Raw genomic sequence first — 17,589 nt, 5'->3', positions numbered from 1 at the left:
AGCATGGAGACCTCAGAGGCTGCACAGCTCTAAAAAGGACATATTAAGGCTCGTGTTTATCTCTACTCACTTCCCGCCCCTCTGCCCCAACATCTTCTCAGCTCGCCCAGATGAGCACAGCAAACCATCTTGGAACACAATATTTCTCTTCTTGGGTTGATGCCAAAGAATGCGCTCTGTATGGAGAAGCTGGGTTTCTGAGCTGCCACTGTCACCTGCATGTTCACAAATATATGCCCCGTGATCTGTCCTCTTTCTGTAATAAGGAACAACTATTGGTTAGAATTGAGAAAGCACCACCAGTTTCTTTTCTTAAAGTCAGTCAGTCCCTGGAGGAGACACCTTGGGGCTCAGAGCCTCCTGTGAGCTTAGCCTATGCTTTAATTGTGCCTTGGCCCTTCAGTCTCCCTCACCCCCCCCCCCCAGACTGGAGTCTGAGTGACTAGGAAAAGGCTGCAGGCATGGACCTCTGGAGGCTTCTGCTGACCAAACCAAGGCCTCAGAAAACTTCCTCCCCAGGGGCCCTATGAGGTAATTTCTATGGGCTTGTGGTGCTAGCAGAGCCCGCAAAAAGGCTGATCTGCTGATCTCCACTACATCATCAGCTACTCTTGCGTTCTCCCTTGCCAAAGGGCCCACTTTAGGCTCTTCTGAGTCCTTAACAGCTGAGAGCCTGATCCTGCATCCTCTTGCTTCCACTTTTGCGACTTTCCTGCCACTTAGAAGAGTCTCTAGTCTGAGGGCATCCCTCTTCTGACTAGTAACTTTCTATGACTCCCTGCCATTCCAGGCTTTTCATGAGTAGACCCCACCTCCTGTCCCCACAGCTCCTGCCTCTGCTTGAATACTCTGGCTTCTTGAGTTTCTGAAATATTCCTTCTACTGCCTTCCACCTCTGGACTCACCCACTGTTCCTTCCTAGGACTTCTCGTCAAGCTGACTTTTGCTCAACTCTCCATGTTCGACTCCATGTTGCTTCTTAAGGCGTTCTCCCCAGTGCTCTGGTCTTACATGGTATCTCAGTATTCAGAGCCAGGGACTCTCTTACCTTCTAGGAAGGAGGAGCTAAGAGGCTGCCCCACCACCACCCATGCCTGCTACTCTTAGGATGGCACCTCCTGCAGGGGCTGTCTTCTTGAGTCTAAGAGCCTGCAGAAAATAGTCTCAAGTTACTCTCACGCAAGTCTTGCTGTGCAAGTTCAAGTGGAGGTAGATGGTGCAGGGAGGGAAGAGCAGCAGCAAAACCTCCTTCTTCCTTGCTCAGCAGGGCTGTGCTTCCCCTCCCACAGCTGCCGACTGTGTCCGGCTCTCGGTTCAGAACCTCTCCAAGCTGGCAGACACTCTCCCTGCACCGGAGGTGAGCGAGGCAGTGAGCCTCATCCTGAACTTTGTGAGAGACTCCTACCCCATCTCCTCTGCGCTGCTCCTGGAGTTTGAGAATGGGGAGGGCTACCCTCTGCTACTCAAGGTGCTGCTGCGGTAAGTGGCGGGGCCAGGTGAGAGGGGTGAGAAACACGACTCCCTCAAACTGTGGGGCTCAGAATCTTCATGCCGCTTTGGTGGACGAGAGCTAGCATGTCCTATGAAATCCTAAGAGCATGGCTAGCAAGACCCTCTTCCTGGTCGCAGTGACTGGACATGTAGATAGATGCGGGGATGCCTTCTTTGGGGAATCAATGAGTGACGATAATAGACACTTCAAGTTCCCCAAGTGGTGAACACCGCCAGCATGTTCCACCTTGTAGAGCTCACATGCCTCTCTCAGAAGCCTTCCATGTCTCTTGGAATTTATTCTACCTCGGTGTTTGGAGGGCGGTGTGAGAACTATGCACCAACCTCAGCTCTCCACTGTCAGATGATAGGGAACTAAACAATTAAGTTGTCCTTCGGCTGCTCCTGCTCCATAGCATCACAAATCCACAGAAGGACTAAGTACACACCACCACAGAAGGACTAAGTACAGTAGTCTATCAGAAGGACTAAGTACACACCACCACAGAAGGACTAAGTACAGTAGTCTATCAGAAGGACTAATTACACACCACCACAGAAGGACTAAGTATGGTAGTCCATCAGAAGGACTAAGTACACACCACCACAGAAGGACTAAGTATGGTAGTCTATCAGAAGGACTAAGTGCACACCACCACAGAAGGACTAAGTACAGTAGTCTATCAGAAGGACTAAGTACACACCACCACAGAAGGACTAAGTATGGTAGTCTATCAGAAGGACTAAGTACACACCACCACAGAAGGACTAAGTATGGTAGTCTATCAGAAGGACTAAGTACACACCACCACAGAAGGACTAAGTACGGTAGTCTATCAGAAGGACTAAGTGCATACCACCACAGAAGGACTAAGTGCGGTAGTCTAGAGAGATGCCAGTTTGAGAATGCATTTCAGTAAGTTTCCTTCCTTTGGCTACTTCACGGGTCTGCCCCCTGCTTGTTGTTTCTGAGATCAAGTCTCACATGAAGGTCTTACCAGAGCCATGGATTGTGGGAAAGACTCTGTGTATCTCCGGCTGGACCAACTTTTTATTCTGGCTTATTGTATTCAGGGGGTGGGTGCCTAGGTATTAGCACGAGCCCTGGATGGAAACAGAAGTTGGGGAAGCTGCTTCAAGGCAAGGCTAGGCACGTTCCTTTGGGCTTTGCTTGGCCTCTCCTCAATGGAGTGGACCTTAGCAATGTCTTTTGCAGACTTCATGACAGAAGCATGTCTCAAATGCACTGGAGATGATCGGTATGAGAGAAGCTGAAGACTGTAGGTATAGTCTCCGTCTTGATAAGGTTTTAATAAAGAGAAGGCAGCCTTCAAAAGGATGCTGAGTAAGCGTTTCTTTGGGTATACCATCGCTGCATAGTGAGCAACCTGGTTAGTGGCCAGATGGCTGTGACTATGGTGGTGCCCTGGACAGCATTTTCTACAGATTTCTTCGGTTTAGTGGATGGGCATTAGGTTTCTTATAAAAGACAGAAGAGAAAACCAGTGTGAGGAAGCAGCTGTTCCGCTCCTTCCCTTCTTGTCCTGCCTTCCCAGGATCCATGTTTCATACACTTCTGACCTGGAAAGGTCAGAGCTAGACAGAGACTCCAGGGGCACTCCTACCCCATAAGCAGAGCAAAGTATCTTCAGATAAACACTGAAGCTGTCGGCCATAGGCTAGGCATGAGGAAGACCACAGGACTGCACATCTTTCCCATGCTGTCTGAGTTTTCTTTCCTCCTTGGAAACATTGAACCTTCCATTCTGGAGGTGCCCTTTGCTCTGTGAGCCCCTTAAATTCATGTCTTTTGGAAATCCAGCCACAGGAAGCAGCCTTCCTCTAAACCTGTGGACTCTCACAGGTCCCTCTGTGTAGCAGTCTCTACTTACTGACAGAGAGTGGTAGGCTCTGAAGAGCTCCAGTGGGCGTCTGCAACATGAATCTTACAGAACCCGACCCATATGTGATTTGTTCCATCCATATATACATTCTGATAATTGAGTTGAATTTGTAAATTGGGAACAGTAAGAGGCTCCTAACAATAGTTAACAGCAAAATTCAATATTTATTTGTAGCCATATTATAACAAATTAGTTTAAAGCATGATTTTTCTTTTTCTGCAATTCTTAGTTGATCTCTCTTTCTCAGTGAGTGTGCTCAGAATATTTTATTTTATTTTGATAAGGTCTCATGTAACTCACATAACTCAGGCTGGTCTCAAGCTCTCTATACTGCCAAGGATGATCTTGAATATCTGATCCTCTTGTGCACACCTCCTGAATTCTGAGATGATGGACAAACATCACCACGGCTGGCCTTATGCAGCTATGGATCAAAACCAGGTCCCTCTGGATGCTAGACCAGCACTTGACTAACCAGCCTACACCCAAGTTCCAGCTGATGTTTGGAGATGACAAGTGGCAGTGGAAGTTGTAGAGTACACACACAATGAGAGGGAACTACTGGGGGGCCAGAGAGATGGCTCAGTGGTTAAGAGCCTGTGCTTTTGTGGAGGACCAGTTTCAGTCTCAAGCACCTACATGGTGGCTTACAACCATCTGTAACTCCAGTTTCATGAGCTCTAGCACCCTCTTCTGGCCTTTGTGAGGAACACTGTACACAAATGTCACTATCTGGGACCTGACCATGTTTGTCCTGCAGGTATAACGGGGTGACCCAGGGTGTGGTGGAACCCCATCTCGAGGAGCTCATCGAGCTGGTGATGTGGCTGACGACTTGTGGGAGGTCAGAGCTGAAGGTGTTTGACAGCATCACTTATCCTCAGCTTGAAGGCTTCAAGTTCCATCAGGAGGCTTCTGGTGGGTCCTCACTGTGTCTCCAGGTAGCTGGAGAGCGGGTATGACGCCCTGACAAGGCTTTGAGGGTCTCTGAGTCCATTTTCACTTGTCACAAGGTCCGATGTTTCTGTGACCTTCAGAGACATGACCTAGACCCATGGCTATTAGCTCTATGCCTCTTCATCTACTTTCCACCCGTGCAACTTCAGCTTTGGACAAAAAAGCTCATGTTGTGTGGCAAGTGGAAGCAATATTGCTTAACAGAGGCGAAACCCCTAGCAAGTAAGGGAGCAGCCTCTGGAATTCAGCCCCTATCTAGGGGTGTCTTACCCTGTACCATTTGCTTATGCAATGGAGACTGATGACCCTGACTTAGCCATGTAGGCTCAGAGTTGGTGGATTTTCTTCTTAGGATGCTGAACATGAGTTGAGAATAGCAGTAAACACATGGACACTTTCTGAGCAACTGGGTGCTGGTGTGAACAAATGTTGTCAGCTCCCTGAAAGCCTTATGCAGAGACAACCACACAGATAACAAACCACAGGCCGCTGGATTGGCACATGCCTTACCTCTAGTGGGTCTCTCAGGAAACCCTGCACAGACGTCCCGCCAAGGGAATTTTGAAGGCTAAGTGTGAGCTGTCTAGGCTGAAAGGGAAGGGAAGATTTTAAAGGCACAAAGTACTGCATGGGGAAGAAACAGTGATCTGAGACAGCTGAGTAGGTTTGGAGATGCTAGCTGGGGTAGGGAGTTACGAGCTGTGGGGAGAAGCAGGAGCTGTAACGCTGTAAGAACCAGCTGGGGAAGAGTGCTGGGCAGAACTTAGATCAGAGACAGCTGGTACTGGATGGAGAGCCTCAGAGTTTCACCAAATCCAAGGCAGAAAGACATACAGTCAAGCGCTTTGAACGAGGTATCCTGGGGTGAGAGAATAAGGGTGGAAGAAAAAGCCCCAGTGGGTAAGGAACGTGCATCCCCATCCCTTCAGCTGTCTAGACAGAAATCTGACCTTGCACCGTCATCTACAACATCGCTTGACTCTAGATGATCAAAATCAAATCTCCTGGTCCCACTTTGTTCAGTGGAAATATAAGGTAGACCAATCATCTATCTTGGTTTTCAAAGGAAGACACTGGTTAGATTATTCCCGATAACTTATGTTTATCTATCTCAATAGATCTCAAATACTGTGTGTAGCCACAGACAGGGCAGTTAATGAGACTCTTGCTTCCTTTTCCCCCCCCTGTGCTGCCCTTGGAAATCCTGTGTGGCTCTTTCCCTCACGGACATGTTTTGGTTCAGAGTGGTCATGGCTGGAACACTCAGTCAGCTGCCCATCTTTGGGATGCAGATGCAGCCTGTTCCCCACCACAGTGGCTAAGGATTTTTAGATGTCTTAGATGTGCACTCATAGGAACGAGAGAGAGAGAGAGAGAGAGAGAGAGAGAGAGAGAGAGAGAGAGAGAGAGAGAGGGAAACGTCAAATGCTGCATCCTTGTGAGAGCACAAGCATGCATTTCTAGGCAGGCAGGCGGGGAGCTAACTTGCAGAACTGCTTTGTTTTTTTCATCCCCAGGGGTGACCGTTAAGAATCTCCAGGCCTTTCAGGTCCTGCAGAATCTTTTCCACAGAGCCAGTGACTCTGTCCTTTGCATCCAAGTGCTTCTGGCCATCAAGACCATGTGGGCCTGGAACCCTCGCAATTTCTTCCTGCTGGAGTGGACCCTGCAGCCCATCTCACAGTTTGTAGAGATCATTCCCCTGAAGCCCACCCCGGTGCAAGAACACTTTTTCCAGCTGTTGGAGACTCTGGTGTTCAAGCTACTCTATGTGCCACATGAGGTCCTGGCTAAAGTGCAGGGTCTGATCAAGGACAGCCAAGAGCTCTCCTGCACCCTCGTGGCCTTGCGAAGCATCCTCAGGATCACAGCCAGTGACCGGCTCTTCACTGACATCTTCCGGGACTCAGGACTACTAGGCCTGCTGCTGGCCCAGCTACGGAAACAGGCCAAGATCATGAGGAAGTCAGGTGTGTCTTCAGAGGGACGGGCAAGGGGAATGAGGTTACCATTAATCCAGGCTGGTCAATCTGACTACCCTGCAGGGAAACAGAGCCTGGGAACACGTGCGTCATATTGTGATGGATAGACAAAGGAGCTCTTAGGGTTGGAGCTTCACAAAGAACAGGCAGTCTCCAAGTCTTCCCCAGGTGACTGGGGTGAGAGGTGAGAGGTGAGAGGTGAAGGGACAGACACCATTTTAAGTGAACTACAGAAATGAACTCAGGAATCCTTAAGTTACTCCTTGCTGGGTATTAAGGTGAAAACCACCAGGGACTCTGATCCTTCAGTAAATCAAAGGGGTACTGGGAGCCTGGAGAGACTTAGGCTTGGGGGAGTTCTTATGGGATCTCCTGGGGTATGACCTTGTGGTCTCCCACTGAGAGTGGGGTCTGTTGACCCAGCACTCTCCTCAGTCCTGATGGACTATACACTTACTTTACCAAGCCTCACACTGTCCCCCCTGGGGACACTTTGCATAGAGCTTTGAGATCCTCACCTCCAGGGATTTACAACTAGAAGCAAGGCACAAAGTCTCTTCCCCCTGTTTCTCTTGGTTTGCTCAAATCTGTCACTTCCTGCTGCCCTTGGGAGACCAGCCTGGAGGTGGGGCATCAGGACACAGGGATCTAGCTGCCTACCTTATCCCTCCATGCCTTTCCCTTCTCTCCTTCCCCTTTGCTGCACTGGCTGGACAGGTCTGGGAGCTGCTCCAGCCACCAAATGCTTTTGGAATTCTGCTTCAGACTTTAGTCAACATTGCTAACCTGTCTGTCTTCTGCTTCTTGGAAGGAAAGAAGCTGAGGGAGAGCATGTTAATGTGGGAGCCTGTCAGCCTCAGCTGGAAAAATGGCTGCGTTATAAACAAGGCAGTCTTCTCCTGTTACCTCACTTCTATGAGACCAAGGGCACTGGTCTCATAGGAATGAAAGAAAACGCACCCACCTTTGGCTGTGGCCTGTAAAAGGTGCCCAGGAATTCCTGCACACAGCATCTCTATCATTTCAGTATTGATCTGTGGAAGGTTGAGCCTTCAGGAGTTCAGGAAGGAGCTGTGTCCTACCCAGAGTATTTGCAAATAGGGTGAGGATTTAGGACACTATTTTTCCAGGACACTTTTCTCTGTATAGGCCTTTAGAGAGACCAAGCCTTGATTCTGCACTTCTTTCTCCTGCTTGGTAGTTTTGGCCTGTTTTCTGCTACTAGTTATAGCAACAGTAAAGACTAGAAAATGTATAAAGAATAGATGTCTGCTTGCAGTCCAATGAGCCACCAGAGAGATATCTTCCCAAATAGGAGTTTATTTGGCCTATGGCTCTGGTGTTGGGAAGTCCGGTGTCATGGTGCCAGCATGTGGGGAAGGCCTGTTGCTCTATAATACAGCAAAGGGCACTAAATGGCAAGACAGAGCAATGCTGCCAGTGTATACACCCATCCTCATGATGTCATCCAACGCCAGCATCCGGCGAATGTACCTCTAAATACCATTAATGTCTGAGTTAGAGACTACGTTTCCAGCACAGGGCTTTGGGGGAAGCATTCCAACCGTAGCTAGTGTCTTGCCTTCAAACACATCAGCTCCCTTGGTTTCCTTGTGTTTACAGGGAAGGCACTACATAGTCTCACTGAGTGTTCTTCTGGTACCCTAGACAGATGATGCTTTTCAACAGCTTAACATCAGATTCACTTTTCCATCTGACCCCAGGCTTACAACCATTCCCCAAAGAGTTTAGCTCTTTCTGTGAGCTAGTTTCCAGCCTTCCTTTGTGCTTAGCATTTTTAAATGTGACCTATTGATTCTTACGCACTCTGTGTCTGATAAATAAATTCTTCTTGTTCTCATTCATTTACTTGTTTTTAATTCTCCAAATAGGAGCTAAATTTTCAATTTGTTTCAGTGCTTTCTCAGCACTGGGGATCAGAGGTGGACGAATTTGACCTGGTTGGGGCCCCAAGGATCTAGTGGCCTGTCTACCTGTTCCAGATTCCCTCCAGTTGCATTTTAGCTCAGCTAAGGAGCTGGCGGTTGTCCCTTCTAGACATGAGTGCCGGGCTATAAGGGGAAGATGAGGGTTGATTTGGCATCAAGAGCAGAGTGCTCCTTTCAGAGGGGCTGCTGCAGCAGGCTCATGGCTTTACCTGGGAACATGCTAGAAACAAGAATTACCTGGTCTCATTCAACATCTAACCCAGCAGCTCTGAGCAAGGGGCTCACACAGTCTTTTGGCTGTCCAGATTTCTCATGTGCTCAAACTGAGAACCAGTGATGTTAGTTAGGGTTTCCAGGGATGTATCTTCAGAATTGGGGTATATGCTCCCCTCTAACGGGACCATTGCACTCCCATCCTCCTTAGGAAGGTAGAACCCCAAAGGAGAAAGAGACTATGGATTGTCCCATGTAGACTTAGTACATATGTCTATTTTTAAACGTGGCAGGAAACAAAGAGTGCAGTCCTGGCGTGCAGGATCTGGAGAGGGAACTCACCTGCGTGATGCTGAAGACTGTGGTCGCGCTTCTGCAAGGTTCTGTTCGAAATGCAGGTAATGCTTGTTCTAACCTCACCCTGGCAGTCTGCAACGAAACGTGAACTGTGAGTTATTCCTGAGCATTCAATGGTGGTGTTCAAGGGAGAGTCGGTATCAGCGTGGTGGCTAATGTCCATGTGCCGACTGCTGGTCATTATCCACACAATAGACACTTTGGAGAGTTGGAAGGAAAAGCTTTTCTTGTGGTGGGGATGCAGTGCCAAGGCCCACCTTTCTCTGGCACATCCTATCTGTCTTGTCTCTAGTTGTCCTCAAAGACCACGGCATGGTGCCCTTCATCAAGATCTTCCTGGATGATGAATGCTACCGGGGTTCCGCCCTCAGCATCTTGGAGCAGCTCTCAGTCATCAACGCTGAGGAGTACATGAGCATCATTGTGGGGGCTTTGTGTTCGTCTACTCAGGGGGAGCTGCAGCTGAAGCTGGATCTTCTCAAGGTGAGGTCAAGTCCTCCTTTGCGATTGGCCCCCTCAGACCTATGCACCAAGTGACTCACGGTCGGTTGTTCATGCTGGGTTATTGTCCTGGATAGGTAGATAATTGTACCAGGCAGTTTTAGCTGCTGTAACAAATAAGCCCCACATACTTATCTGCCTGGCATATACATTTCATGAGACAAGGTCTCGTGTAGCTCAGACTGGCACCAGGCTCACTATGGAGTCAAGGATGATCTTGATCAAGGAGCTCCTAATCCTCCTGCCTCCACCTCACAAGTGCTGGGATTCCAAATGGGCTTGCCCGAATCTGACCTTACATTTCTTTTTATGAAGAATCCGTGAATATTTGGGATTGCAATTCAGGAACAGCTGTCATGCAGGGACTTAACTCAGCTGAAAGATAAGGTAAGGCAGGCTAGGAAGAATGGTACAAGAGATCCTCATTCAGGCTGGGGACTAACACACTCTAGCTTCAGTTTTCTTTGGGCAGACTTTTCAGCAGGAGTCAATCAGATGCAGGGGGTGATGGGAAGTGTAGTTCTTGGCTAGGCAGCAACTACCAGGCACCTCTGTAGATCATGAAAGTGGGGTGTATGTTAGTGGTGGCTTGACAGGTGCTCTGCTGACTCCATTTATCGAGCATCAACCAATGAGACCGGGTCTGGCGAGAGTGTTTGGGATACACATTAGAATGAGACATAGCCCTTGCTATCTGGGGTCTTAGGGTCCAGCGTTCATAATACATGAGTTGGATCATACCTGAGGGAATGTGGTAGGTGCTCTGGGTAGATACCTGATGGGTACTGGTGGGTGTGGAAAGAGAGCTAGAAGAGAGGACAGAGCAGTTTCACTTGGTCTGGGGGCTCCCGAAGGAGAGCATGTGAGCTAGAACGGAAGCTAAAGAGAGCCAAAGCCGTAGGGGCAGGGACACCAATGGACTAGTGAGGCTAGGCTACCACATTTGCACAGTAGAGAGAACTATTTACTTTTGTAATATTGTCAATAACCATCAAATTATCTTAAAGTAGCTGAAGAAATATGTACTATATTAATTTACCATCCTTTTATCATTTTTTTTGCTGGTTTTTCTTTCTTCTTTCGTGGCTTATACCTTTTAAAATTTTTCTTTTGGAACTGGTGTGGTGGCACGTTCCTTTAGTCCCAGCACTCAGGGTTCAGTGGCAAGCAAATCTCTCTGAGTTTAAGGCCCGTCTAATATATAGAGAGAAGTCCAGGCTAGCCAAAGCTATAAACATACGGAGACCTTGTGCTTCCACAAGGAAACAAACAAACAAACTACCCTTTTAATCGATCCATAAATTAACTTGTCTTTCCAATTATGAGCCTGAGTCTTTAATGGTTGAGCCATCAACTGGTAATTTTTTTTTAAAGACAATTCTCCTTTGTTTTATGCTGTTTAAGTGACAGGATGTAAATGTAAATATACCCCCTAGATTTAAGCAGAAATTGTCACCTCTCTGTGAGATACGACCCAAGAGAAACACATTCTTGTCTTCTGAGGTTGCCATCGCTGGTTACTGAGCAACTTTATGTAAAATGTAAAATTACCCTGACATCTAAACTGAACAGGCTTAGCTATGGGTTTCTCTCTCTCCTTTTTAATGTGAGGGGTGTGGTGTTTCGGTCTCTGTGTCTAATTCTCTGCAGACATTTGAGGGAGTTGTTCCTGTTATCACGTGGCCTGGCCTGAAGTACAAGGTAGTGCCATATCATTCCAAGGGGCTCAAGAGAAAAGGACATCGTGGTGATAATTATTTGTTTCATGAACCGTCAGAGCTCGAGCAATGATTTAACTACAGGGCAAAAACTGAGTGAAGGAGATGACTAATAAACAGAAAAGGAAAGACAGATGTCGTCGTTTGAAGGACGCATTAATGCCACAACCATGTGAGCTAAGACAAACCTAATGAGGGCTGGGTGGGGCTCTGTGGCAGAGGGCTTGCCCAGCATGAGGGAGGCCCCAGGATCCAATACCTAGCACCAGAGAAAGGCGAAGAATCCGTTGAAATTTAGTTCTGGGAAAGACCTGAGATTAATCCAGGCTAGTTTTCTCCTGTTTGAAGCAGAAGCATCCAGAGGGCTTCAGTCACTACATCACTCAAATGACAAGCCTAGCAACCAAGAATGGATCTGCTGCTCCACATGGTCAAGCTTTTGATGGCAGGATTTGCATGTTCTGATAGGAGCAGGGAAGGTAGGACCAGAGCCAGGACTTTGGTTTTCCATTGGGTACAGGATTATTTCTGATATGTTTATAGTGAAATCCAGACAGATCCACAGAGAAGAAAGCTACACTCTCACTCTGCTGAGAAACAGAAAGGAGCTTTCTATCCAACGTGGGGAAGAGCGTTCTGTCTTGCTCATGGCGAGTTTGTCTTGTTTACTATGTAGCCCAGAGGCATCTTATTGGAGAGCTAGCCCCTGGGTAATAGGACGGAACTTACTAGAATTAGCAATGCAAAGCCATTATGGTGTTTTACAGATTCAATATAATTTCAGAAACACAGCATCAAGAGAGTTCATAAGGAACGAGCCCTCTGTGAGTTCATTTAACAAAGTCAGAGCCCACGGGCTCTCCTCCCGCCTTCTCCTCACTCTGAGGCTCTGCTGGGCAGTTAGGAGGCCTCAGGAGCTGCTGTCACCCTCAGTGGACTAGGACTGCCACATACCGCTGTGCAGTGGGTGGAAGAGAAGGCTGGGACCCCGGAGCCTAGCCTGGATTCTGAGTACAGGAGTAGTAGCTAGTGAATGTTTGCTGATATCTGGTATGGGATCTGTGATTGTTTTTTAAACCATCTGAGAACTCCCTGTATCTACATCCATGTGAAGCGAGCTCTCTCTGGCTGGATCACCATTTCAGGAGCTGAAAGTTGGCTGTTCCCAGGGCATGGGGTTTGTGTAGAGGGTCAGATAGAGGGTGAGGGGGCCATCACGAAGTGTTGGGACCCCAGGCAAGGAGGCAGGCAGTGTCCTTGCCATCTCTGGAGGGCAGTCACATCACACATATGGCAAAGACCACCTCAGGGTAGATGTTTCTAGAATCTAGTGGCACTTCCGTACCAACACCAAACTGTGCGACTACACCACCAGTTCTGGCAAAGGATAACCGAGTTAGAGGATAATGTAAGCAAATGAATTTCCTCCCTGTGGCCAGGGGGCTGTGATTGGGTTATGCACAAATTCAGATTGATTTGCTAATATACATTTAGCTGTTCGACTCTGGGCTTAATCACATCTCCTCCCCAGTCTTCTAGCATGACACATGGACAATTACGAGGAGTAACAAATAACGGGGTGTGAAATAAATCCTGTTAGCCCTAACACAGTTAGCACCGCACAGCAGACATCAATTTTATAGATTCAGGCTAGAGGAATACTAACTCAGAGCCGATGACACAGTAACTGAGTTAAGAACGGGAAAATGTGCTTAAGGCTGACCTTTCTTGAAGTGTGTCAACCCTACCCTGATTACTTTGACTTCCGTTGATTCGATTTATCCCTTTCGGCAGACTCGGAACCCCGTGTGATGCATGATCGCGCAAAGTTGAATGACAGTAATGGAGACCCCTCCTCCCGGGCCCCCAGCTCCTGACTAATCATTTCCCGAAGTCCCGAAATATTTATTTTCCTTTATGATAGAAATGTTTCTCTCTAGTTGCTATGAAATTAAGCCTTTGTAATTGGATTTTGGACTCTTTACTTTATGACTCTGCAAATATGAAATTAACCCCATCCCAAGAAATAATAGAGCAGTCTACATTCTAATGAGATTACCCCCATTTTAGATAATGACCTGGAATTTAATAAATCGAACAAAGCAACAATTAAGGGCAGCCATACCCCTCCCAACCAGAGGGAAAAAAGTGGCCGTCTAGGTGACACCCACTGAGAGACCCAGATCATGGGTAAAAATTACAGTTGGATTGATTCTCTTTTAAAATATCTGTTCTTACCACTCTCGGAAGGATGGATGGAACTCTTCTTAGCCATGTGTGGCATCAGGTTAGACCACTGGAATTTGCTTCCTATGGGGGGCCAGGGAGTGTTCCAAGACCATCCAGTGATCAATTAGCTACACTCTATGAAGTTTTCCCTTTTGCACTGGTTTGTCATTGTCCCCTTTTGCATCTGCTTTGGCCCATGTCATATGACAAACAAAGGGCTTTCCTCATTCCTTTTGCTTGCGCCTACCTCCTAGCAGTCATGAGCCACTAGAAACTATGAGAGAAACTCGTTCTGTCTGACACTGGCACTTAGGACCTTTTCTAACGTCTTGGTGACTAACTCATCTTTCCATGGCACATATCCCATGACCGGACACAGAGTCAGTCTCACATAAGTAGACTAACTTACATGCTCGTGTAAAGTACATTGCTGTGTGGATTGTCGCTTAGAAGGAAGAAGTGTAAACTTAAATCCACTTCAGAGTGAGAGTGAGTTTTCTGTTTAGCTGAAGCGACGCTTCTTGGTTGGGAGAGAGTTGTTCATGCAGAGAGGGGTCTCCAGAGGTAATGGTAGGTGGCTGTGACTGTCTGTACAGACTGGGCCTGGCCTAGTATGTCCCATAAGCTTTCACATTTCCTGAGTATCAACCTTTCTGGAGGAATCTTGCTCTGACCCCTTCATCCATACTTGTCTTGAAGGGCTGGTCTGTGTCTTGGGTTTTCGAGTACCTAGGTTTCCCTCTCTGTTGGCCTTTATCATCCACATCCTAAGCCATGCGATTAGGTCACAGCATTGGCTCTAGGCCCAAAGTGGGAGTCTCCTTTTCATTCTTAACCTTTGAACCATATCTTAAACTTCCCAAAGATGATTTTGAATAATGCCCCTTTCCTTGATTCAGTACAGCACTTTCTGTCTTTCTGCCTCCAGAGCCTACTACAGAGGCCACCCACTATCCAAAAATGTGTCAGAGACGTCTGGTCTCAGATGTGTTCTGGTGCTATCTCTGAGGTCAATACACAGGGCCATAGGCTTTAAATATTTATGTAAACTCATCCACTCCTGCATTCCCTCCCTCCCCCTCTTCCCTCTTTTCTTTCTTTCTTTTCATTCTCTTTCTTTTCTGTATGTGGAATGTATAACCATGTATGGTGGGCAGTAAACGTACTTTGTGCATGCTCTGTGAAGATTTGATTTTACAGGGAAATAAATTTGCCTGTAGACGCCTCAGCAAGTGGAGGGTCTTGGGTTCTGTGTGTGCACTGACTACTTCAGCTACATTTCCCACACAGCATCTAGGCTGTCTGCTATCCATACAACTTAGATATTATGATTTATAACAGCCTAACCTTATGATTTATAACAATAGCAAAATTCAGCCATAAAGTCGCAACAAAGTAATTTTATGGTTAGGGGTCACCACAACGTGATGAACCTTATTAAAGGAGTAGGTTGAGAGGAGTAGTTACTGTGTTAGGCTTGTCCTGCCTTTTGGAAATCCTCCACTTTATAACCAACATCTGATGAGTAGACTGTCTTTCCCCTCTCCTCATGTGGCAGAGCCCGGCTGCTTGTATGGGGGCGGGGTAAAGGATAGCCAGTGGAAGCTTTAACAATGTACAATGTCACTGTGCATCTCCTTCACATTGGAGAGATGGCACTTTCCTCACCCAGAGAATTAAATGCGGCTGAATTCTACTGGGGTGAGCAAGCCTGGTGTAGTTCCTAATCAAGTGGACTCCCAGTTCGGTGGAGAGCTGAGACAACTTCCCAGCTGGTCAGTCAGTCTGTCTGCCTGTGTCTGTCTGTCCCTCTGTCTCTCTCTGTCTCTGTCTCTCTCTCTGTCTCTCTCTGTCTCTGTCTCTCTCTGACTCTCTCTGTCTCTGTCTCTGTCTCTCTCTCTGTGTGTGTGTGTGTGTGTGTGTGTGTGTGTGTGTGTGTAAGAGATATGTTCTCGGGGCTGGGGATTTAGCTCAGTGGTAGAGCACTTACCTAGGAAGCGCAAGGCCCTGGGTTCGGTCCCCAGCTCTGAAAAAAAGAACCAAAAAAAAAAAAAAAAAGAGAGAGAGATATGTTCTCAGGATGGGGTGAGGGCTGTGGACCAGGGGTCAAAAAACTCATTCTAGAGTAGTGGTTCTCAACCCTCATAATGCTACAACCCTTTAATATAGTTCATCACATTTTAGTGACCCCAACCATAAAATTATTTTGTTACTTCATAACTGCAGTTTATCTACTGTTATAAATCATAATGTGAATGTCTGATATGTAAGGATATCTGTATGCGAACCCCCACCCCCCCACGCCCCAAATTGTCATAAAGGTTGAGAGCCTCTGGGAGGAAAACACATTTATGTGGAGACACCAGCAGGTCGATGGACCCTTAAAGACTGCCCTTTAAGAAAAGGCACATGTGGGCAACCTAAAGAAAAAACTGAGCAAACAAGGTTGATATCACAATGTGTGAGAACTATCCATCCAGTTTGCCTAGTCTCTGGCATTTGTGACGAACAGCGCTGCACCGTGGTGGGTGAGCTCGTTGGTGGTCTTGACCTGCCTGCTGGATTTCACATATTTTCTTTGCTCTTTCAGTCTCTGCTCCGGATCCTGGAGACACCCAAGGGCCATGCTGCATTCCGTGTCTCCAGTGGCTTCAATGGGCTACTGTCCCTGCTTTCTGACCTGGAGGGGTCCCTCCAGCTGCCTGCAGTGACAACATGCAGTGCAGTGTCCCCCAGCCAGACCCTGGAGCTGGTGTTGCATACCCTTTGTGTGGTGTCTGCTGCTCTGCACTTGGACCCTGTCAACAAGCACTTCTTCAGGAGCAATGGGCTCTTTGAGAAGTTGGCCGAGGACCTCTGTCTGCTGGGCTGTTTTGGGGCCCCAGAGGAAGAAGGCGCTCAACGGTACTCTTCATCTGACATGAAAGCCAGGCCCTTCGTGGATTTACTGAGCGGGGCCTTTTCCTCCAGCTGCCAGTTCCCACCCAGGGTGCAGAGCTGCCTACAGATTCTCAGCTTCCTAGAAAGCATGGCCGGTGGTACCCTCCACCTGCACAGAGACCTGATGGAGCCATCCAAGGCTGGGCAGGTGCCTTCTTTGGATGCCAGAAAGGGAGAGCCTGGGAGCCGCCAAGGCAAATTCAAGCAGTGGCCAGACCCGGAGGAGAGGTTAGAACTGGGCTGGCTGCTTCTGTTTTGGGGTCATCAGTGGATCTGTGGTCCATTCCTTTGTTATACAGATATCCCTGTGGGTATAATGGGTAGGGGAGCTACAGACTGGGTGTGCCAGAGTTGTCAGACTTTAAGTCACTTGGAGGACTCCAAGCTCCTCTATCCTGGGGCCTAATAGCAAATTTAACCCAAGTCAGCATAGACCTGGAATTATCTGTGGATTTGTGCAAGAGCCTGCAAGGCTTTGGATGTCTTGAAGGCAAGAGCAGGCCACCATGGAGACAGATTTTCTCCTCTGGGATCCTCCTCCTTGGAGTTGTGGTGTTTAGGTGGGTCTTCCTGGGTATTCAGGCTGCCCTGGCCTCTGTGGCCTCATCTCCTTCACAGAGCGCCGCCAGGGGATTGGGTGAGCTCTTTCAGTTTTTAGGACAGAAGCCACTGGTCCTACCACAGGGCTTTTCTTCGTCTTTTGTATCACTAGTATCTGTTCCTAGCAAAGACTACCTCCTCCTTTCCACAAGCTGTACCTCTCAAAGGCTCAGACTTTAGCAAATACGTTTGACTGCAGAAGAACATAGTCACGTGGCAAGGAATGTGAGGACCCAGGCCAACAAATTTGGGGGCGGTCAGGGAGAGGAAAGATCATGTTAATGTCTTAACATTTATATTTAATTTGCATACAAAGTAACATGTTTCTTTAGGATAATTTCATATATAACTTACTTTTGTCTGATTCTCTTTTCCCCATCTCCCCAGCCCATATCTCACTATATCTTCTCCATTCCCAAAATCCCCTTCTACTTGGATTACTTATATATACATATATATATATGCATGCATGTATATGCATATATAATATTTCCTTGCTATTGTAAATAAAGCAGTCCTAAACATGGATGTGACAATATCTCCATGGTGGGACATAGAGTCCATTGGGAACGTGCCGAAGAATGTCATAGCTTGATTTCTGTCATGGTTGTCTAAGTTTACTTCTCCACCAGCAGTGATTGTCAGTCCATTTCTAGTCACAAAGTCACCAACATTTGTTATCAGGTTTTGTTTGGTTTTAGTTTTTGGTTTTGGTGATAGGTCTTCTGAACGGGGTGAGATGGAATCT

General features: G+C 47.4%; 1 protein-coding gene across 7 annotated transcripts in view; it reads left to right on the top strand.

Annotated features, from left to right (window-relative positions):
* Positions 1-17,589, top strand: part of Wdfy4 (WDFY family member 4) — a 228,631-nt gene that overhangs the window by 34,208 nt on the left and 176,834 nt on the right. For all 7 annotated transcript variants that reach the window (XM_039095074.1, XM_039095077.1, XM_039095075.1 and 4 more), the window contains exons 7-12: positions 1,290-1,479; positions 4,156-4,313; positions 5,870-6,322; positions 8,790-8,894; positions 9,146-9,336; positions 15,892-16,469. In XM_039095074.1, the coding sequence (XP_038951002.1) occupies positions 1,290-1,479; positions 4,156-4,313; positions 5,870-6,322; positions 8,790-8,894; positions 9,146-9,336; positions 15,892-16,469 (1,675 nt within the window). The remainder of the gene's footprint in view (positions 1-1,289; positions 1,480-4,155; positions 4,314-5,869; positions 6,323-8,789; positions 8,895-9,145; positions 9,337-15,891; positions 16,470-17,589) is intronic.

Source organism: Rattus norvegicus, chromosome 16 (assembly GCF_036323735.1).
Source record: "Rattus norvegicus strain BN/NHsdMcwi chromosome 16, GRCr8, whole genome shotgun sequence".
Classification (NCBI taxonomy): domain Eukaryota; kingdom Metazoa; phylum Chordata; class Mammalia; order Rodentia; family Muridae; genus Rattus; species Rattus norvegicus.
This window is presented reverse-complemented; position numbering and strand designations above follow the sequence as displayed.